Here is a 22,209-nt window from a genome sequence, read left to right as displayed (position 1 = left end):
CCCACCTGGGGGCTGTTAGCACAGCCCCACCAAGCCAAAGCTGCCAACTGAGCACATGCTCAACTGCCACCACTGGACACCAACTCTGCAGCAAGTGCAAATGCAGCAACAACCCTTGCTGTGCAGGTTTTCAGGGACAATTTTAGCCAGAGTTCTCAAGAAATAGATGATTGATAGATAGAGAGGTAGGTAGGTAGATAGATAGGTAGGTAGCAATAGGAAGAAGATGAGGTACCACTGTAGCACATACCTACGATAGAGCTAAAAATGCATATACGTACACGTCTAGATAGAGCTATAAATATAGCTAAGGCCAGTTACAGGTATTGAGGTTAGAGAAACAGCCACGCAGACGGAGACTGCAGGACTTCTCTCTAGGAGCTGGCTCTCATGCTTGCAGGGACTTGGCTGGCAAGTACGCGCCCTGGGGGGCCAGCAAGTGGGAACTCAGGCAGGAGCATGTCCTGCCGTCTTGAGGCAGAATTTCTTCCTCTTCAGGGAATCAGTTTTGTTCCTGACGCCTTCAGCTGGTGGGCGAGTGGACACTGTGGAGGGTCCCCTTCCTTCCTTAGGCCCATGCATTGTAGCTCTTAACCACATTCCAATCCCTGCACAGCAGACGAAGCTCACCCTGAGTGGCCCAGCTGAGCGGGCACGTGAGACTCCCGCTCACAAGGGCTTCACTTCCCTCTGTGCTCACAGCGCCCAAGGGGCAGGGGTCCCTGTCGCGATCTTACCATTGAAGAAAGTGGTAGAAAGAAAAAGAACCCCGGCCTGGGGGACCCTGGCCTATTGGACCCCCGCCTGTGGGAGCCCTCCCACGTGGGACCCCACCCGACTGAGGGACCCCTGCCTGTGGGGGGACACCAGGCAGGCATCTACGTCTTCTCACCCTCGGCCCACACAACCTCTTAGAAAGACTCCTGCTCCGGTCCTGGTCCCCGGCCTCAGGGGCAGGCTGCCCGAGATGTCCCCACGCCTGAAGAAGGCCAGAGACACGGGGCCCGGGAAGCTCTGTGAAGATGCATCTGGGGACACCCGCGTCCCCGAGGGCAACTCTGCCGTCACCACTGGGCACTGAGTACCCACGGAGAGTGGCAGACGTGGCCTCTGGACCTCAAGGAGGCGAGCGTCCAGGGAACAGGAAGGCACTGAGGAAATCACGCCACAGTGATGCGGGCACGGTCGTGAGCAGGCCTATGAGTGGGAAGCTGGCACGGAGGCCCCACGACAGGAAATACAGCTCAGTCTGCAGCTCCTGCAGGATCGGGATCCCAGGAGAGCGCCCTGAGGTGCGGCTGCCTCGGGTCTGCGGCCAACACCCGGTCTCCCGCCTCCCGGCCACAGAAGGTCCTGCACACGGCCACGTGGGGCCACGTGGGAGAAGAGAGCGACAGGCCGAAGGACGGGTTTCGAGGCGCGATGTGATGGGGCGGCGCCCGTCGAGGCATGAGGAATACATTTCCCAGTTTTACTCAACACACCAATCCATCAGTTCAGAGTGGAATTCAACGTCCTACCTGTCTACCGTGGAACAAAGGCTGCTGAAAGGAGTCTATAGATTATAAATGGAAGGCAGGGAAGCATCACTTTCCTTCAAAGAAGAGAATTTGCATGGCTCTCCATTATCCACAGCCTACAGAGTGGGGAAGTAACTCAAAGGCATGGAACGCGTGGAGCCCCACGGAATCAGACAACCTTGAAGGGACTGCAAGACAGGGCCTTGCTGTCCATGAAGACACAAGAAGTAAGCTTTCGATCCACTTCAAACTCTTTTATACAATTTCTCCTACACACATGTACAGCTGTCAAACAGATCCAGAATGTATAGGAAACTCCTGCAAATCAATTAGAAAAACCAAATGATTCAGTAGAGAATAGGCAAGATGCTTCAACAGGTGTCTCACAAAAGATGCCCAAACAGCTCTTGGACATTGGAAAGGAACCACACTGGTTATGGGGGAAATGAAAATGAAAGACCCCGCCAGAGAAAGGGCCTGCAGCCCCGGCAGTGGTGAGGACTAACTTGGGCCGGACTAACTCCTTGAAAATCGCAGTGACGAGCCCTGGAACAACTGTTTGAAATAAAGGCATTGGTGAGGGGCCGAGAGCAAGTAGACACAGGAGAAGACAGTCCCCTTGAAAGATTTGTCTGAGGGTGCACCCCAGTCCTGCCGCCGGCGCAGCTAGAATGCAAGCAGGATCTGCGGTCACACCTGCTGGAGGGGTCAGGTCACAGGATGCAGGACTGCGCTTCAAGAACTGCTCCAGACTGTGGCTTAAAACCGACGGCTTCACCAGGGTGTTCCTGAAAAGCCACAGAGTGGTTGAGTCCTTCAGACCCGCGGATCCCGAAGCCAGACTGGAAAAGGGAGTCTGCTGCAGGGTTGCGACCACGACGGTCTGTCTGTCTCCATCTTCTCTTTAGATCGGGCTGACTGTGCGAGGGACCCTGGACAAAACTTCGCCTGTTTAGAGTAGCCAGGTGGAAAGAAGGACCGCCACGTGGGGCCGTGGCCTTGCCGCCGCGGCCGGGGAGCCTGCTCTGGAGCCACTGAGCGCAGGGGCCCGAGGCTTGGGTTTCATTTGTTACTAAAAGCAAGTCACTGCATTTCAAAGCCTTGAACTCAAGCCTCAGCACCAGCTCGGGTCTGTCTCAGCCCCCAGGGGGTAGCTCAATGGTGCTTTTACAAAGAGGAGGTGTGGGCCAACAGGAAGACGACTCATCCAAAAGATTTTTAAATAGGATTGTGTAAAAAAGAGAGCCGCGGTGGTGGCGGCCAGCTCGGCCACGCGGCCGCACGTTTGTAGTGCAGCGCACCGCCGGGCTCTTCATTCCGGCGAGGGGACAGTCTTCCTGAGAGCAGAGGCCACGCGCGGTCACCGTCTTGCACTGTGGTTTGTTGGCATTTTCCCTCCGTGTTTGTGAAGTTTATCCGGAATCCCGAATCGCCCGGGAGGAGCCCCTGTCTGCCGCGTGTCTGTCGGAGCCAGACTTGGGTCTTGTTTCCTCGTGACTCCAGAACAGAAATGACAGCTTTTTTTCCACAGCCCTGCGGGGTTTGCGATCTGCGAATGCCTTGTAAAAAGAAGAGTGCGTGTGTCACTGCATGAAACATCTGGTGCTTCTAAATCCTCCAAGCCGCGGTGAGCACAGTGTATTCAGTGACTGGCACAGACCACGTGAGACCCAGGTTGCAAGTCCTGGGTCTTCAACTTCAAGTGCAAAGTCTGTGAAAACCAATCTGAGCCTCGCATTCTCTTAAATATTTATTTTTAACATATGAGGTGTTCCAGAGGGTTCTCCATTTCAGGGCTGCATGGAGGCGAAATTCAGCAATAATTTCTTTCAGTGGTTGTGAAGTTGCTTTGTGGTGCCCTCCACTGAGCCCTGGGCCTTTGGCATACTCCAGTTTTGTGGGTTTAGGAAACTCGTCATTTTTGCTTACAAATTTACCTTTTTGTATTGTGCAGTTTAAATGTTTTGGTTGTTTTCCGTTCTGCGTAAGTGGCTTGATGAGAAGACCCCTCTAGAGCAGCAGCCCGTGGTCAGCGGGACGGGACACGGGGGCTCTGGCGGCTGCTGGCCACTTGAGGGATGGGTCTTGTTGCAGTTTGGGCTTGTTTTGAGGAAAAGATCCTGGAGTCAATTACAGGTTACTGTAGCAGAATTGCTTTAGGGGAATTTTGTTTAAAAGAAAATGGGACCATTCTGGACTTTGCAGTGACCCCTTCTCCATTTTCTGAAAACGAAAATGATCAGCTCCGTGACACGCCTTTTCAGTGACAACGTCAGCGTTTTATCAAAAACCAGAAGTTATTAGATGAAAGCAGCCATTGATTCTTTCAAATATACTCAATCATGCGCAAACAAGAAGTATTTTCTTCTCTTAAACTGGAAATCTGTATCTTTAGAAGCAATGTAGCCCAAAGATGTGAATCTGAAGAATTTTGTTGCCAATGCTTTATAGCAAGTATAAGTGATCTGAGTGAGTAAAAAGATGAAATAGTCTGAACGAAATGTGCACTATATCAGATTTGAACATCCAGTGAGACTCACATTCACACTAAGTTTTCAACATTGTGTTCTTTTGCATTCGTTTTTTACTTTCATTAGAGGTTCAAAAACAAAAACAAAACAAAAGCCTACAAATTAAGGAGAACCGTGCCTAAAAGGAGGCTCCGAGCCACAAAAGGGGACCCTCAAGTTCTATATGTAAACTCCACCCAAATCCTTGACTCTCCCTTTACCTGTGCATGTGTAGGGAAAACGCCAAAGGGCCTGGGGAAAGAACACCAGCCAAGAGGTTGAAAGAACTGCGATTTTAGCTACTGCCAACCACAGCAGTGGTGCCATGGCAGAGAGGTTTTGAAGTCCAGTCAAGCTAACTCCTTCTGACATAGAATTGATACTTTTGGAGTTCCCGTCGTGGCGCAGTGGTTAACGAATCCGACGAGGAACCATGAGGTTTCGGGTTTGATCCCTGGCCTTGTTCAGTGGGTTGAGGATCCGGCGTTGCCGTGTGCTGTGGTGTAGGTCGCAGACGCAGCTCGGATCCCGCATTGCTGTGGCTCTGGCGTAGGCCGGGGGCTACAGCTCCGATTGGACCCCTGGCCTGGGAACCTCCACACACATGCCACGGGAGCAGCCCAAGAAAAGGCAAAAAGACAAAAAAAAGAATTGATACTTTTGTGAGGAAGAGTGCAAAATCCATAGTCTGTACTGCATTTCAACCACAACACCCAGTGTACATCCAAAAACTGCTAAATCTGCAAAAAAAAAAAAAAAGAGAGAAGAAGGAAATGTGACCCATAGTCAAGATACAAGGTAATCAATGGAGAGCAGTCCTCAAAGGACCCAAACTCGTGCCCGTTATCAGGAAAGGGCATCAAAGCAGCTCGCAAAGTATGTTCCAGTTTAAAGGAGGGTGTGCTCATAAGGAGTGAGCAGCTAATCTCTGCAGAAGATTTTAAACTTCTTACGAGAACCAAATAAAAATGCTAGAACTGCAGAGTACAGTTCTGAATTTTTTAAATCACTTGATGAGCCTAACAGCAGATTGGAGAAGGCATGAGAAAGGCCAGAAAACTGTATTTCAGGACATAGGCATTCTGTATGTACTACAGGTATTCTAATGTGCTACGTGTGTAAAATACAACTGCACGTTATATAGATATGACACACTACCTATATTTTATGTATCAATAAAAATTTAAATTCAATCCAAAGAACAGAAAGTAAAATACTGGGGAAAAAAATGAAAAGAGATTCCATGTCCTATAGGACACTATGAAGCACTTGAAAATACGTGATATTGGAGTTCCAGAGGGGGACAAGTGAGAATGGGGCAGAAAAAGTCTTTGAAGAAACAAAAACCTAGGGTTTCCCAATGTGGCAGAGATACCAGTTTACAGATTGAAGAAGGCCACCCAGTTCCTAACAATGAATCGAGGGAATCATGGAAATTGAAACCAAAGTGAAAAGAGGTTGTGACAACAGCCAGAGAAATGACATGTACACACAGGGACAAGTTACATCTGACATTTTATCAGACAAAAAAAATGGTGACCGGGAAACAATAGAAGGAGGAAGGCTTCCTCCCAGAATCCTGTTTACAGAGAAAACGTCTCTCCAAACGGACATGTAATATGTATTGGCAGTTACACGAAAACTGAGGAAGTTTATTTCAAACGGGTCTGCAGTAAAGGAGAGGCTTTCCTGCCTTTCCCGTAACCTTGAACAAGAGGACTAGGGAAAGCGTGTCCTAATAGAGAAGCTTTGTGGCAATACCTACCTTAGCAGAGACTCTCTGTGCTGAAAGGAAATGACACCCCATGGAAACTCAGGTCTACAGGGTGGAAAGGGGAGCATCAGAGGTGGCAAATGTGCAAGTGGAAAAATCGCCTTTTTTCCCTTACTTTCTTAATAAAAAAAAAAAAAAGGATGATTGCCTAAAGTAAAGACTACAGCTGGGTTAATGGGGTTTATTTATAACATGTATAGACACCAAGTATACAACAATAGCACAAAGTACAAATTCATAAAGGAAACAATACTTTCTCGAGGTTCTAATAATTTATTTGAAGCAGTAAGATATTAAATCCAAATTCACTGTGATAACTTCAGGATGTACACTATAGGCACAGACATCATAATGCAAAGAGGCTTATCTAAAACATCTATAGACAGAGTTCCTGCTGTGGAGCAGTGGGTTAAAAATCTGACTGCAGCAGCTCAGGTCCCTGTGGAGGCACAAGTTCGATCTTTGGCCAGGCACAGTGGGTTAAAGGATCTGGCATTGCCGGAGCTGTGGCAGCTGCAGCTCGGATTCAATCCCTGGCCCAGGAACTTCCATATGCCCTGTTTGGGTGCAGCCATAAAAAAATAAATTAAAAGTCAATAGAGAAAGTAGAATGGAATATTAAGAAGTGCTGTTTTTAACCCAAAAGAAGGTAAGAAAGAATAAAGCTACAATGAACACACCTAATGGATAAACTTTAACAGTGCTCCCATAAAGTCAGGGACACAGCGAGGGTGCCTGTCACCGCTGTCAGAGCTTCTGCAGTACTTTTCAGATATGTGATTGGACTTGCTGTGGATTGGGAAACCAAATCAGAGAGTCTCAGCCAGTCTGTTTCAATCAACAAAAACAGAGGAGAAAACTCCATGCACTCTACATAACAAAGTTAAAAATTTTCATGACAAGTGTGTTTTAGTGACATAAGTATATGTATTACATGTGTTATATGTAAATAATAGGTTGTGTGCACTGGATTATCACAGAAAATACTTTTTTATAAGGACTATGGTCAAAATGGTTTGAAAAATGGTCATTTAACAGATTATCGGAGGTCCTAGCCACAGCTACATGACAAGAAAAAGAAACAGGGCTGTTAAGACTGAAAGAGAAGGTGTAAAATAGACATTATTTGCAGATGACGTGGTCGTTTCCAAGAGAAAATGACAGAATCAGCAGCCTCTGGGAACTAACAAGAAAGTCAGCAAGATTTCCATGCAAAACCAACTTAACAAAAGCAGTTACTCCCAATGAGATTCCTGTGGGTTGGGATTGTTTGTTTGTTTGTCTTTCTGTCTGTCTGTGAGATCCACTTACAGCTTAGACCATTTTGAAAAATAAAAGCAAAAACAAGGGATTTCAGGGAGACTATCCCCTGAGTGTTAACACATACAAACGTAATAACTGAAAAGGATGGTACTCGTGCTCAAACTACTAGACCCGAGGAAGAGGAGAGCGCTCAGAAACAGCCCGATTTCTCCTAGGAACCCGGTCTTCGCTGAGTGTGGTGCCATCAGGCAGCGGGAAAGCTTGAGCCACGTCAGAGCCTGTTAGGATTAAACACTTACAGTTGAAAGGCCAACTCTAAAGCTGACAGGAGGTGGACAAGCCTAGGCTGGTGGAGCACGGCTGGCAACATCTACCTGGTGGGGTGTGCGTCCACCCAGAACTTCAGCACATGACCGTGTCTGGATACAGGGCTTGGCAAATGTAATTAGGTTAAGGATTTTGAGATTAGATCATACTAGATTTCAGAAAGGTTGTAAGTCCAGTGACTTATAACAAGAGGAGGAGTTCCTACTGTGGTAATACGGGATGGCAGGGTCACTGCAGCGCCAAGATCCAGATCCAATCCCCGGCCCCACACCGCAGATTAAGGAACCAGCATTGCCACAGCTGTGGCTTAGGTTGCAACTGTGGCAGACATGGTCCCTGGCCCAGGCACTCCATGAGCTGTGGGCAACCAAAAGAGGAAAACATGAATGAATGAATGAACGAATTTTTTTAAAAAGAGACAGAAGTCCAGACGGCTCCCAGGTATCTGAAGAGGTGCCCCAGCTCGTTGGCAGTGGGGCACTGGGATGCAAGCAGAGACACCCGCTGTGCCCTACAGAGTGGCAGCCTTCCCAGAGAACAGGACAGCGGCTTCCTCGCTGGGAAGGCAGACACGGAGCTGGAGGCAGGGCCTCCCTGGTGGAGAGGACGGCAGGAGGCCCGGGAGGCAGCAGGCCAGCCCCAGGAAGAGGCGGGTGGCAGTGGGGCAGGCTGGCCCCAGGGGAACGAGGCCATGTGGGGGGACTGGAGCACCTGCGGCCAGTGTTTGAGGCGACAGTCAAGGGTAACGAAGGGTCAGCTGGTCTCACTGTCCAGGAGAACTCTGGGGCCTGGACCCCACCATGGGACCTGAGGGCAGTGATTCCCTGGCTGAGTCTGAGGGACATGGAGGCCAGTGCTGCTGCCCAGCTAAATCCTGGTCAGGGAGGTCTAAGAACCATCCGTAACTGGGCCTTCCCTCTAAGCAGCCACTGGCCAGACCCTGCACTTGCCCCTGGCGACCCCCCAGGTCCTTACACTGGGGCCCAGCCTCAGAGGGGGCTTCACCCTGCCTTGGCTCAAAGCCCACCCCTCCCAGGGTATACAGCCAGGTCCCACCTAACCTCCTGCAATCCCCAAGCCCCCCAGCTCCTGGAGAGCCTCCTGACCACGCAGGATCCTGCTCTGGGCCCACCTGAGCCGGACATTAAGGAGCAGCCAGAGGAAGACTCGGCCTTCGTGGTCCAGGCCCCCACCCTGGGCTGCGCCTCGTCCTCCAGCCCTGTGGGGCAGCCCTGCCCGATCCAAGCACATGCAGACTCAGCGGCAGCCCTGTTCTTGCGCACGCAGCCCCCAGCCCTCCTCAGTCAGCAGGGCCCTGAGCGGGCTGTGAGGGCAGACCCTCTCCCGAACACACACACACACACACACACACACGTGCGTACCCACGGGCACACGCACTCTGAGAAACATGGCACTGACAGATATATGCACCCAGCTGAGACAGCCCCCGTTTAGATGCAGAATCTGTCCCAAGTCACTGAAGTAAAGGGGCAGCACTGTGGGGCCACAGCAGGCAGCTAGGCCCTGAGCTGGGCTCTGGCCCTGGTGACACAGGAGAGGCTGCAGGCAGGACCACTGTGAAGGTGGGAACAGGGAGGCAGGGAGGGCGAGGGGACTGTGCCTGCTGGTGGAGGGGACAGAGAGGGAGTAGCCAGGCCCATCCCTGGGCAAGAGGAAGGCGGGGGGCAATTCCTAGAGGCCAGCGCAGGGCCACAGCCCCAGAGAGGACAGAGACTGTGTGTGCCCAGAGCTCAGTGGGAGACCAGAGCCAGTCTCCTCCAACGCTGCAGGACCCCAGGGCCCCGAGGCTGGAGAGGCCCATCCGACTCCCCTCCTTTGCCCCAGCAACTCAGCACCTCCCGGCTGCTGGGGGAGGGGCTGGCTGGGCACCGAGGCCTCTGCCTTGAACACCCACGACTGGGCAGAATGAGCAGGGGGAGGCCAAGCCCCCAGCCCGGCATGCTCACACAGGGCAGGCCCCAAGGCCTGGCACCGCCTGGTGGGAGACTTTCCAGTTGGGGCTCTGGCAGCCCTGGGTTTCTCTCATAATCTTGGGTCCTTCCAGGAAACTCGGTTTTCCCCACTCCACCTCCCACGCAGCCTCTGTCCCCACGGCAGGGTGGCACAGATCAGGACTACCCGTGGGCAGAGAGGTCAGGCTGGGCCCTGGCTCCCCGGGCCCTCCATGGCCCTGGCCCTGTGCACTGGGCTCACCCCAGCCATCTGGGGTCTCCCAACGGAGCCCAGACCTCCCTCCAACGGTGCCAGGCCCCACAGTGCCCATCTCTCCCTGGATGCAGGGAACGGGGTCCTGGTGTCACCCCCTCAAAGACCACATGGTCCTTCCCAGGAGCCCCTGCTGGTGGACTGGCCTGGTAAATCCCCATGGCCTCCCCTGTGTGTGCACTTGGCCTGCAGGGGGTCTGGAAACACACAAGCCTGCAGGACCCGTCCGCAGCAAGAAGGCAAGGCCAAGTCTCAGCCCGGCATCCAGCTCAGCACAAGGTAGTGGAACAGACCAGAGCCAAAATCCGCAGGCGCCCCTGTGAAGGCCACTCTGCGGGCACCACAGCTCCTGAGGATGCCACAGCACAGACGTGGCATGGCACACCCCGGGCTCTGGTGGGTACAAGTTCACAGCCACATCCAGCCTCCCCAGGGGCCCTGCCAGCCCTCACTGGCCACACAGCTCAGTCGCAGCCCTGATGCGAGCCCGGCCATAGGACGGTGACTGGGAAGCCGGCACACGGGCACCAGGAGGACGTGAGGGGAGCCTGCCTGCACCAGCTGGCCCCGCAGTCCCACACGCTCCAACACAGAGCCACCCCCGGGCTGGCCCCAGCCCACTCCTCCGGGCAGCGCGATGCAGAATGGGGGTGGCGTGCCCTCAGGGGGCCCCACGCTCCTCCATGACCGTTTCCTCGCGGGGCTGCCTCGGGGGCAGCGGAGACAGTGCCTGGTGCCCTCTGGCTTCCCAGGCCATGGCGACCACACTGTGTGCCCGCGGCACAGCCCGTCAGCCCGTGGCATCGAGAGAGAGAGAGAGAGAGAGAGAGAGAGAGAGAGAGAGGCCATGAACCAGGCGGCAGAAGCTGGGGACAAGGCCACAGAGAGGGGCCCTGCCTGAGACCCGCCGTCACCCAATGGACTTTCCAAGAACTGAGAGAAAGGGAATTTCCAAGGCTGCCGGGGCCCCCGGGGGTTCCCACCCCCTTTTTAGCCGAGGGCACTGAGGCAGAGCTCCCTTCTCCAGGCCCCGTTTCTGGACGTAAAAATAACAGCCATCATGACGATCAAGTCTCCTCACCTGGGAGCCGTCCAGGGCGCCTGAGCTGGCCACGGCCGGCAGGATGGGCCACGCCGGCCACAGGCGCCTGACATGGGCACCTCAGGTACCCCTCCGCCGGGGAGAGCTGCCCAGGCTGCGGCTGGGAGAGGGCACCTGGGCCGCCCACCTGGTGTAGACGGAGCTCCTTGGTCACCAACGTCGCTCAGCCGTCCCTTCCCGGCGTGGGCACACAGGGAGGTGAGAGGGTGCTCAGAGCCAAGCTGGAGAAGACCAAGGAGCCAAGACCCTCCTCTGGGCCGGGGCAGGGGTCACGCACAGAGTGTGGACAGTGGGCTGGGTGTGGATCTGCCTGCAACCAGCCAGGACTGTCACTGTCCACCAGCCCAGGGTCCAAGAGGAAAGCAGCAGGGTCAGTCCCTGTCCTGGACTCCACGGCAGGCAGGCCTGGGCTTGGCTGGCCCACACTGGCCTGACGAGGGTGGGCCAGGCAGGGCTGGACTGGGCCACAGTGATCGGGGCCACGCTGGCTAGACTGAGCCAGATGAAGTGGGTTTATAGAAATCCTGTCTCAGTGAGGTCTGGTGGCACGAGCTGGGCTGTCCTGGACCAGGCTGATCTGGGGAGATGGGGCAGGACCAAGCCGCTCCAGCTGAGCAGGGCTTTGGTCTCGGCCATCCCAGGGTGGCTCAGCTGGGCAGCCCTAAGCTGCCCTAGACTGACCCACGCTGGACTGCACTTGGCTCAACCTAGTTGGGCTGAAACAAGAGACCGGGATCCGTTGAGAAGGACCAAACCAGAGTAGCTCAGTGGGATGACACTGGGCTGAACTGAGCTGAGTCAGGCTGAATTGGGTTGAACTGGGCTGAAATGGGTTAAGCTGGGAAGGCTGGGCTGGGTTGAGCTGGGCTGAGCTGCGCTAAGCTGAACTGGGCTGAACTGCGTTGAGCTGAACCAGCTTGAGCTGTGTTGCACTGGACTGAGCTGTATTGAACTGGGCTGAGCCGGGCTGAGCAGGACAGAGCTGGGCTGAACTGGGCTGGGCTGTACTAAATTGGGCTGAACTGGACTGGGCTGGGCTGAACTGGGCTGAGCTGTACTGAACTGGGCTGAACTGGGCTGAGCAGGACAGAGCTGGGCTGAACTGGGCTGAGCAGGACAGAGCTGGGCTGAACTGGGCTGGGCTGTACTGAACTGGGCTGAACTGGGCTGAACTGGGCTGAGCTGGGCTGAACTGGGCTGAGCTATTCTGAACTGGGCTGAGCTGGGCTGAACTGGGCTGAGCTCTTCTGAACTAGGCTGAACTGGGCTGAGCTGGGCTGAGCAGGACAGAGCTGTACTGAACTGGGCTGAACTGGGCTGAGCTATTCTGAACTGGGCTGAGCTCTTCTGAACTAGGCTGAACTGGGCTGAGCTGGGCTGAGCAGGACAGAGCTGTACTGAACTGGGCTGAGCAGGACAGAGCGGGGCTGAACTGGGCTGGGATGGGCTGAACTGGGCTGAGCTGGGCTGAACTGGGCTGAACTGGGCTGAACTGGGATGAGCTGTACTGAACTGGGCTGAACTGGGCTGAGCTGGGCTGAACTGGGCTGAGCAGGACAGAGCTGGGCTGAACTGGGCTGAGCAGGACAGAGCTGGGCTGAACTGGGCTGGGCTGGGCTGGACTGAGCTGGGCTGAGCTGTACTGAACTGGGCTGAACTGGGCTGGGCTGGGCTGAACTGGGCTGAGCTGTACTGAACTGGGCTGAACTGGGCTGAGCTGGGCTGAACTGGGCTGGGCTGGGCTGAACTGGGCTGAGCAGGACAGAGCAGGGCTGAACTGGGCTGAGCTGGGCTGAACTGGGCTGAGCAGGATAGAGCGGGGCTGAACTGGGCTGAGCTGGGCTGAACTGGGCTGAACTGGGCTGAACTGGGCTGGGCTGGGCTGGACTGAGCTGGGCTGAGCTGTACTGAACTGGGCTGAACTGGGCTGGGCTGGGCTGAACTGGGCTGAGCTGTTCTGAACTAGGCTGAACTGGGCTGAGCTGGGCTGAGCTGGGCTGAACTGGGATGAGCTGGACTGAGCTGGGCTGAATTGAGCTGAGCTGGGATAAACTGGGCAGGGCTGGGCTGTGCTGAACTGGGCTGAGCTGAGCTGAGCTGGGCTGAACTGGGATGAGCTAAGCTGAGCTGAGTTGAGCTGGGCTGAACTGGGCTGAGCTGGACTGAGCTGAGCTAGGCTGAATTGGGCTGAGCTGGGCTGACCTGAGCTGAGCTGTGCTGAACTGGGCTGAACTGGGCAGAGGTGGACTGAGCTGAGCTAGGCTGAATTGGGCTGAGCTGGGCTGAACTGACCTGGGCTAATCTGGCTGAACTGAGCTGGGCTGGGCTGAATTGAGCTGGCCTGGCTGGGCTGAGCTGGGTTGCACTGGGCTGAGCTTGGCTGGGCTGGGCTGGGCTGAACTGGGAGGAACTGACCAGGGTTGAGCTGGGCTATGGTGGGCTAAGCTGGTTGAACCAGGCTGCACTGGGCTGAGCTGGGCTGAGCTGGGCTGCACTGGGCTGTGCTGGGCTGCGCTGGGCTGAGCTGGGCTGAGCTAATCAGCTGAGGTTGGAGTGGGGGGTTGAGTTATCCTGGCCAGCTTTGGGAGCTTTGGGAGCTCAATCATTCAATTAAACTGAACCATTTTCTGCTTGACTGGGCTAGGATGAGTTACTTTGGGGAAAACAGGAGACCGGGGGCTGAACCTTGCCAGGCTGGTCAAGGCAGGTTGTCTTGATCCAAGCTGACCTGAAATGGGCCGAGCTCAACAGGCAGGGCTGGGCCGGCCTTGTGAGCTGGTTTATCTCGGCTGTTCTAGCGCAAGGTCAGATGTGTTGTGCTCAGCCGGGCTGGATGGGCAGAAGGGAACAGGGCAGGCAGAGCTGAGCTGGGCAGCAGAGCCAGGCAGCAGAGCCGGGACCAGCTGGGGTCTGGAGCTCTGGGGCCAGGGGCTATGCAGGTAGGGGTGGAAGCCAAAGAAGCCGGCTGGGGCTTGAGGTGCGGGGGCCTGAGGGGAGCTCTGGGCGTCTCCATCCTTTCTCCACGGGGCCGGTAGTTGGGCTCAGGGAGCGGGGGTGGGGGTGGCAGTCAGGCTCCCAGTGGGGGGGACGTGCAGCAGGGCAGAGAAATCACCAGGGGAGCCAGGCTGTTGGGGAAAAGGACGAGGTAAAGGGACAACCCCGACAGAGCAGCTCAGGGCCCTGAAGGACTGACCCACAGACACAGGGACAGGGCCCAGTGGGTGGCAGGTGGACCTGCCCACAGCAAGCTTCTAGGGAGTTTGGAGTGGGAGAGGGACACTCGGGGTTCCTGGGAAGCGGGGCTTCTGGAGGCCCAGGCCCTTATGAAGTCTGTGGGTGGCAGAGGAAGGGACAGCGTGATGGTTCCTGGGGTTTCGGGGTTCCTGATCCCCAGTGGGGTCCATGGGGAGGGGGCAGAGGAGAAGCCTGGTGATTCCTAGGGGGACCCTCCACCTCAGGGTGTGGGTTGGCACCTCCACTCAAGAGCCCCATGCCCAGCCACTCAGGGCCAAGGGCAGGAGTCCTGACCAAGGGCAGTGATGGCGACTGCTTCTGATGGGGGCAGAGCAGTTCACTGGAGGGCACCCCGGGGCGACCGGGAGGTAAGGATAGGGCCAGAGCCAGCCGCCTGCTCCCTGCGCCTACGGCAAAAGTCCCAGCATCCCCTGCACTGGACCACCCTCCCCCCACAGGCCTCCCTCCCAGGCCCCCCAGGTCAGCAGTTAGCCTAGCATGGTGAGTGACAGTCCTGAGGCCAGTGCTGACCCTGGCCCTGTCCCCACAGCCTCCATCCAGGGCCCACTGGTCTACCCCTTGACTTCTTGTTGCAAAACCGGCGCCACCTCCAAGACGCTGGGCTGCCTGGTCAGGGGCTACTTCCCAGAGCCAGTGACCGTGACCTGGGACACAGGATCCCTGAATAGTAGCACCCTGACCTTCCCTGCTGTCCAAGACTCGAGCTCCAGCCTCTACACGGTCACCAGCCAGGTGACCATCTTGGGCGAGTGGACCAACCAGAAGCTCACCTGCAGTGTGGCTCACGCTGCAAACACCACCATCCGGACCATCACAGGTGAGCCAGGGCTGGGCCAGCCCTGGAGACAGCAGAGGGGGAGGGGCAGGCTGGGCAGGAGGGACAGGGAGGCCAACCCCGCGCCCGCCGCCTCTGCCGCCAGGGTGCACCAAGAATTTCACCGACCCCTCCTTGAGGTTCTTCTACTCCTCCTGCGACCCCCACGGTGACGCCCAAGCCACCATCCATCTCCGATGCTATATCTCCGGCTACACCCCCGGCAAAGTGAAGGTCACCTGGCTGGTGGACGGGCAGGAGGATAGAAACCTGTTCTCGTACACCGCCCCTGACCAGCTGGAGGGCAAGCTGGCCTCCACCTACAGCGAAGTCAACATCACGCAGGGCCAGTGGGCGTCTCAGATCACGTACACCTGCCAGGTCTCCTATTACGGCTTCATCTATGAAAAACACGCCCTCAGGTGCACAGGTATGGCTCCCACCCTGCCAACCCCCAGACGCCCGGGGTTCAGAGGGGAGGGCAGGCTGGGCCTCACACAGCCCCTCCCACACACAGCGGAGTCCGAGCCCCGTGGGGTGAGCGCTTACCTGAGCCCGCCCACGCCCCTCGACCTGTACGTCCACAAGTCGCCCAAGCTCACCTGCCTGGTGGTGGACCTGGCCAGCTCGGAGAACGTGAACCTGTTGTGGTCCAGGGAGAACAAGGGGGGCGTGATTCTCCCGCCTCCGGGCCCGCCCGTCATCAAGCCCCAGTTCAACGGCACGTTCAGCGCCACGTCCACACTGCCGGTGAATGTCAGCGACTGGATTGAGGGCGAGACCTACTATTGCAACGTGACCCACCCGGACTTGCCCAAGCCCATCCTGCGCTCCATCTCCAAGGGCCCTGGTGAGCCCCCGGCCAGGGCGGCGGGCGGGCGGGCCCCCCAGGCGGAGCCTCGCTGACCCCACATCTGCCTGCAGGCAAGCGCGTGACCCCCGAGGTCTATGTGCTCTGGAGCCCTGACGAGCTCAAGAAGGGCAGGCTCACCCTCACCTGCCTGATCCAGAACTTCTTTCCCGCGGACATCTCTGTGCTGTGGCTGCGGAACGACGCCCCGGTGCAGGCAGACCGGCACTCCACCACCAGGCCCCACAAGGCCAGCGACTCCCTCCCCTCCTTCTTCGTCTACAGCCGCCTGGTGGTCAGCCAGTCCGACTGGGAGCAGAACAAATTTGCCTGCGAGGTGATCCACGAGGCACTGCCCGGCTCTAGGACCCTCCAGAAAGAGGTGTCCAAAAACCCCGGTAAATGATGCCCCCCTTCCCTCCTCTTGCCTCCCTAACCCCCTTCACCCCCGCCCAAGGCTCCATCCTGCTGGAACAGGGGAGGGGCTGGCCAGACCTTCCAATGTCAATAAACACTCCAGTGCCTGCTCAGAGCCCCGGGCCTGCCCATTCTTGAGGGGTTTGCGGGGTTGTGAGACAGGAGCGTCTTGGCACAGAGGAAGGGAAGGCACAGGGCTCCACCTACCACTGCCCCATCCCGGCCACCATTACGGGTTCTGCCCATGCAAAAGTGTTCTGAGAGCAGCCCCGGGAGAGGGACCACAGAGACCCCAGCCTCTCTGGAGTCCCAGAGGCCTCAGCCCCCATCCCCAGCCTCCTGCCAGCCGCTCTGGACACAGACAAGCCCCCAGCTCCCAGGCCCAGCTGCACGCACAGGCCTTTGGGCTGAGAAATGAGCAGACCAGACCCCAGCACAGACACAAGCACCAACACGCAGGTTCCTCTACCTTTACCTGCCAGGTGCAAGTGGGCCAACGCCACACAGGCAGGGCCGGCGCAGAGCCCACTCTGACGCCCACCCCACCCCGCGGTCACGCCAGGCCCGGCTCGGCACCCAGTGCTCCACCTGGCTGCCGCTCAGGCTCACTCCACGCGGGGTGGATCTGGGCAGGGAGCGCCCAGCCTCAACCCCACCTTCACACCCTCGTGTCCGCCGGTGCTCAGCCTCCACCCCCACCATGTCCCACGGCAACCCCGTCAGTGCCCAACACTGCCAACCGGGGCAGCCCTGCAGGCAGACACATGTCTCACGTACCACGGTCAGGCCACTCCCCAACCCTGCCCTCACACCTGGGCCCCTGGGCTCCACCCGGCTCGGCGACCTCCTGTGGCCGACTCCTCCCAGATGGACAGATGGACACACAGACACACACTGAAGCACAGGGACACGTACGGACACAGACACACAATGACCCATGGACATACAGGCACTCAGGCACAACCAGACACACGCTGCCCAGCAGAGGAACCCACAGTACCTGCACACACAGCTGACACCCTGAAGACAAGCCCAGAGCAGAGGCCAGGTGGCGGGGCGCCCAGGGCAAGAGGGGCGGGAAGGCAGGGCAGCACTGGTCCCACAGCCTGGACAGGTCCCCTCAGCCAGGCCCAGCCCTCAGGGCACCCACTTCATGACGGGATGACTCGAGGGGCCATCGTGGGTCCCGGGAGTCGGGCTGCAGCGCCCACACCCCTCCTGAGGGCCCTGCCAGGGCCCCCCCCAGCCGGCGAGAGCGGAGCTGAGCGGGAACAGGGCCAGGAGGCCTAGCTGGCCACGTGGCCAGGCTCTGCGGTGAACAGGGGCTGGGAGACTCCCTGCCTGCTGGGGGTAGGGGACTGGGGGGGGGGGCAGAGCTAGGGTGAGGGGCCTGAGGGGCCGGCTGAGCAGCGGTGACCAGCTCTCAGAGAAGAGTGGTAAGAAACGCCAGCCACGCGGGGCAAGCGGGCCAGGCCCAGGGCCGCCCCCACACAGCCCCCAGCCAGCTCAGGGACTTCGAACCCCAGCCCTCCAGGGCTGACAGGTGGCTCCAGTCCTGGAGGGATGGACGGGAGGGGCTGGGTCAGGGCGCCGGGCCCTGGGTCTCTCCGCTCCCTGAGGTTGCCCGGACTGACCGCCCCCACCTGGCCGCGCGGCCAGGGCCTGCCCAGCCGGTGCCCGCAGAGCTGGCCCTGGAGGACCTGTGTGCGGAGGAGGCCGAGAGCCAGGAGCTGGAGGCCATGTGGACGGGCCTCCTCGTCTTCACCACGCTCTTCCTGCTCAGCGTGAGCTACGGTGCTGCCATCACCCTCTGCAAGGTGGGCACGCAGACGGCTCTGCTGCCGGGCGGGGCACCTAGAGACAGGGAGAGCCCCTTGCCTGGGCGCAGAGCCCTCACGAGCACCCTCCCCCAGGTGAAATGGGTCCTGGCCGCCATCCTGCAGGAGCAGCCCCCAGCCTCCCATGACTACACCAACGTCCAGGAGCCGGCTGCCTAGGCTGGAGCAGCATCCGCTTCCTCCCTCCGCCTCTCTGAGTGACCCTGGGGCAGCCTGCTCTGCCCTGGGCCGAGGCAGGGACCCAGCCACCACCACCAGCTCAGCCCCAAAGCCGAGGGCACTAAGGGGCCCCTCCGATCACAGCCCCCACGCCCCCCCAACTTGGGGCCACTCCCAGAAGAGCGTGGCTCCCCCGCAGAGAGACCCCGCTGGACGTGGGTGCCGACCACCCATTCGCACTGAACCACCCTCGAAACAGAGCGCGGGCCCACGGTCCAGCCCACACTCAGAGCCCACCGCCAAAGCGAGGGCTCAGAGGCCAAGGCCGGCCCACGGTCCCCGTGCACCCTGCTCCGGAGTCCGAAGCCAGCCCAGCCCCGCCAGGCCTCCCTCCCCAGGCTCAGCCCGCCCCTCCCTGCCCCCAGCTCCCAGTGCCCGTGCCCCCCGTGCCCAGCCCAGTCCCTGTGCCCACCTCCACCCCTGTGGTCCACCCTCCCTGCTGGCCACCCCAGGCCCCAGGCCTGCAGAATGAGGAGGCAGAGAAGCCTTCTGGGGAGAGGCCGTGGGACCCTGGGGCTGTGGGCAAGGCCCTCGGGGTGGGAGGGGGCCCTCACGGAAGGAGCTTCCCGGGGGGTCCACGCGGCCGCCGTCTCGGCCCAGCTGCCCCACCCCCACTCACCGTGGCCTCGCCGGGGCCTCGCTCCTTTCTTAGCAAAGCTCCTTCTCCCAAGACCACAGCCCCCGAAAGACTTCCAGGCAGGGGCCTGTGGGCCCGTGGGGGTGGGAGGCGGCCCCCCGGCTTGTGGACAAGGGGCAGGGGAAGGGGTCAGAGGACACTGCTGGGGCCCTGAGGGCCCTCGTGTCCAGACGGACGCTGCCTCACGAGGCCCTCCCCCGGCCCATCTGCACCACGCCTGCCCCGCTGGCCTCCAGCCCCGGCTCCCCGGCCCTCCCCGCTCCAAGGTGAAAGCTAGAATCCCACTCTTGGTGGGCAAGGCCCCAGCGGCTCAGTCTGTGGTCAGCGCAGGAGGCCACGGGGACACAGCTGCAAGAGCACCAAGGTGGCGTCGGCACCAGCCTCCCGGGCCCCCGTCACGGCCCAGACCCGTCCACCCACTTCCACCCGCACTCAGGCAGGCCAGGCCTTCGCCCCATCCCGCCCACCCGCCCGGCCGTCCCCGGGAACAAGCCACAGCTGTCTGTGGCTGGCCATCGCTGCCCTCGGGAGAAAGCGCTGACCCGGGGGGGCGGGAGCCCCAGGCTCCAGCGAGAGGGCCAGCTGGCCAAGGACGCCCCCTCCCCTAAGGGGAAGGAGCTGGAGGGAGCCGCCCGCAGGGTCTCTGGGAAGTCCTCTGGAGGGGGGCTGTCCCCTGGGCGCCCAGGGGACAGAGGAGGCGGCTCCTTCATCTACCAGCAGCGCTGGGCCTGCACGGGGAAGGGAGAAGCCTGAGCCCTGGGTCCTTCCCCAAAGCACAAGCGCCTTTTGGGCTCTTCTACAAGAGCCAGAAAGCGCTTCCAAAATTTGAAAAGGCACAGCGAGGAGGAGGGCAGGGCGGGGCTGGCCCTCCCGGCCCTTCTGAGGGCCTGTGCACTGTTAGGGCCCCTCCGCGGGGCCCGACCTCCTCCATCGAGCACACAGTGGCCCGGGCTGTGTCCAGCCGAGACTGCGCTCCCGTCCAAGGCCCTCCCGAGAGCCGCCATCCTCTCGGGGAGACCCCACCTGCCACCCCCTCTGACACAGGCCTGCAGCCCGCGGGGTCGGACCCAGAACACCCAGGATCGGGCACCCCGGGCTGGTCCAGGGTTTGCTCAGTTAGAACCTGGCAGGGCCAGGAAAGCCACTTCAGGACCAGCCGCGGCCGCAGCCCTGGCCTCTCACACCCTCACTCACACACTCTCACTCACACATACTCACACTTGCACAGACACACAGTCTCAGGAAACCAGACCCCATTGTAGCCCCCCTGCACGGCTCTCTCAAGACAAGCCTGGGATCCCTGCTCCCCTTATGCCAAGCCAAGGGCCCCCAAGGGCAAGGCCGCATGTCTTCTTTCTCTGACTTGCACCCCAGAACCAGGGCCCTGTGAGCTGGGCACCATCACACCCAGAGCTAGGGACGCTGGTGGCACACAGCCTCCAGCAGCAAGACGGCGCCTTCTCGGGCCCCCTCTGTCCCGCCTTCTCCTTCTCCATTAAAACCACACTGGGCTGAAAGATGCCCCCAAAAGCTTTGTCCACGTCCTAAGCCCTGGAATCCGTGGTCTTGACCTTGTTCAAACAAAGGGTCTTTGCAGACGACCTTAACTTAACATTGTCCAGCTGTGCCACAAATCCAATGACAAAAACCAGAGGTGGGGTGCGTGTGAGGATGGAGGCAGAGGTGAGGGGGCACCTGGGGCCCCCAGTGGCTGGAGGAGGCAGGAGAACCCTCCCCAGGAGCCTCCGGAGGGAGCGCGGCCCTGTCCGCCCCTTGATTTAGGTGTCTGGCCTCCAGAGCTGAGACTGAATTTCAGTGGTTTTAAGCCAGTCAGCAAGTGGTCCTATTCCTGGCCGCCCCAGGACACGCACCACCCAGCCAGCAGGCCTTGGCCAAGCCGGGGCCCCTCCTACCCCCGAGGAAACCCAAGGAGGTCTCGCCCAGGCTGGCTCTGGCCCCATAACCAGATCTGTGCCCAGCAAGTCCGTAAATCTTAACCGCAGAGCACACTCAGGCTCTTCCCTCAACTGCTGCGACCCTCAGGCCATGCCAGACCCCACGTCATCTCAGATCCAAGCTCCGTCTGCCCTGCACTGCTCGCCCGTCTGTGCGTTGGCAGGGCTGTGCTGTCTGCACAGAGAGGGCAGCTCCACTCACAGCCCCGCCGCCCTCCTGTTTCCTGCATGTCCACCCATGCTGCCCCGAATGCGTGTCCTTACCAGGCTCCTCTGCTCCCTCGGGGCAGCTTAAGGGGACACCAGCGCTTCATACACCCAGAGGGCACAGGGCCTGGGCACTCACTGGCCAGCAAGAAGAAGCATCCACTGTAGAGCGCAGGGAACTACGGCCAGTCCCTTGTGATGGAACGTGATGGAGGATAGCGTGAGAAAAAGAGCGGGTGTGTAGCGTGTGTGACTGGGTCCCTTCGCTGCGCAGCAGAAATTGACAGACCTTTGTCAATCAACTATAAGAGAAAAAATTAAAATCCTTAAAAAAAAAAAGAAGAAGGCTCCTTGGGCCAGTCATCCGCGATGCAGTCGCCGGCAGTGCTGGTGCGGGCGTTGGCAGACAGAGGCCAGTGGTCTGGGAGCAATGTCCCTCTTGGGTGATGCTGTGGGATCCCTGGGGTCATGCGAAAACCCCAAAGGCCCCTTGGCCAGGCCGGCACGTTTGCCCACCCGGAGCACCACGCTGGGCTCCCTCCCTCCCCGACCCCAGCCCTTACCCAGCCCAGCCCCGCCTTCCCCCAGGGAAAAGCCGACCTCCTCGGGGGCCCAGCGACCCGGCAGACATTTCCACTGGCCTGTAGCTCTCCCCCCAGCAGTGTCCTTCTCCGGAGGGGACCGAATCTCTGTGGGCGGCTCCAGAACCTTCTGTGCACAAAGAAATGAACCTGGCGTAGACCAGGCTGACGCCTCCTCGTGTGTCCAGGCAGGGCCACCAGGGAAGACCCGGCAGGTGCCCGGCAAAGCATGGGCCAGGAAAACCCCTGGCCAGGAACTGGGCGGAGGCCAGCCCTTGGCCGCCCTGCCCGCAGGCTCCAGGCTCCAGACCCGGGCTGCTCCCACAGCCTCACTCCAGCCTCAGCCTGGGGCCCCGGCTGCTCACGGGGCTGGTCGAGGAAGGGCGATGCTCGTCCCTGCCGGGCTGGGGGGGTCCTCCACACTCATGGCCTGTGTCCTGCAGGTCCATGAGGCCTGCGCTCTTGGGTCACTCTGAGGTCACTCTGGGGTCGCTCTGGCCAGCCCGTCCCCAACGCCCCAGCCCTGCTGCCCTTCACTCCATCTCTGCCTCTGGGACCTCCTCCACCCCAGAGACCCCAGGTCCCCGACTGCTTTGGCCTCTGCTTCCCGAACCTTGGCCCCCAGCCCCACAGGCAGCCAGAGGGAGCCATGACCCCACCATGGTGCCCACCCCTGCACCCACATGGTCTCAGGCCAGGGCCAGGCTCCTGGGG

At 59.1% G+C, this 22,209-nt stretch overlaps 1 gene segment (V, D, J or C); it reads left to right on the top strand.

Annotated features, from left to right (window-relative positions):
• Window positions 1-967: 967 nt before the first annotated feature.
• On the top strand, window positions 968-21,057 carry LOC102163090 (immunoglobulin heavy constant epsilon-like). The segment is given in 12 exon segments: window positions 968-1,063; window positions 8,481-8,720; window positions 9,513-9,655; window positions 9,813-9,899; window positions 10,194-10,409; window positions 10,859-10,920; window positions 14,507-14,794; window positions 14,898-15,221; window positions 15,309-15,641; window positions 15,716-16,039; window positions 17,718-17,875; window positions 17,972-21,057. Coding segments are annotated over 12 exon segments (2,355 nt in total).
• The last annotated feature ends 1,152 nt before the right edge of the window (window positions 21,058-22,209 follow it).

This window comes from Sus scrofa, chromosome 7 (assembly GCF_054392235.1).
Source record: "Sus scrofa isolate SSC_HxYL_T2T_F1_AM1 chromosome 7, Sscrofa_HxYL_maternal_Yorkshire_Landrace_v2.0, whole genome shotgun sequence".
NCBI classification, from domain to species: Eukaryota; Metazoa; Chordata; class Mammalia; order Artiodactyla; family Suidae; genus Sus; species Sus scrofa.
The sequence above is the reverse complement of the archived record's forward strand: the minus strand, read 5'-3'. Positions and strand labels throughout refer to the sequence as shown.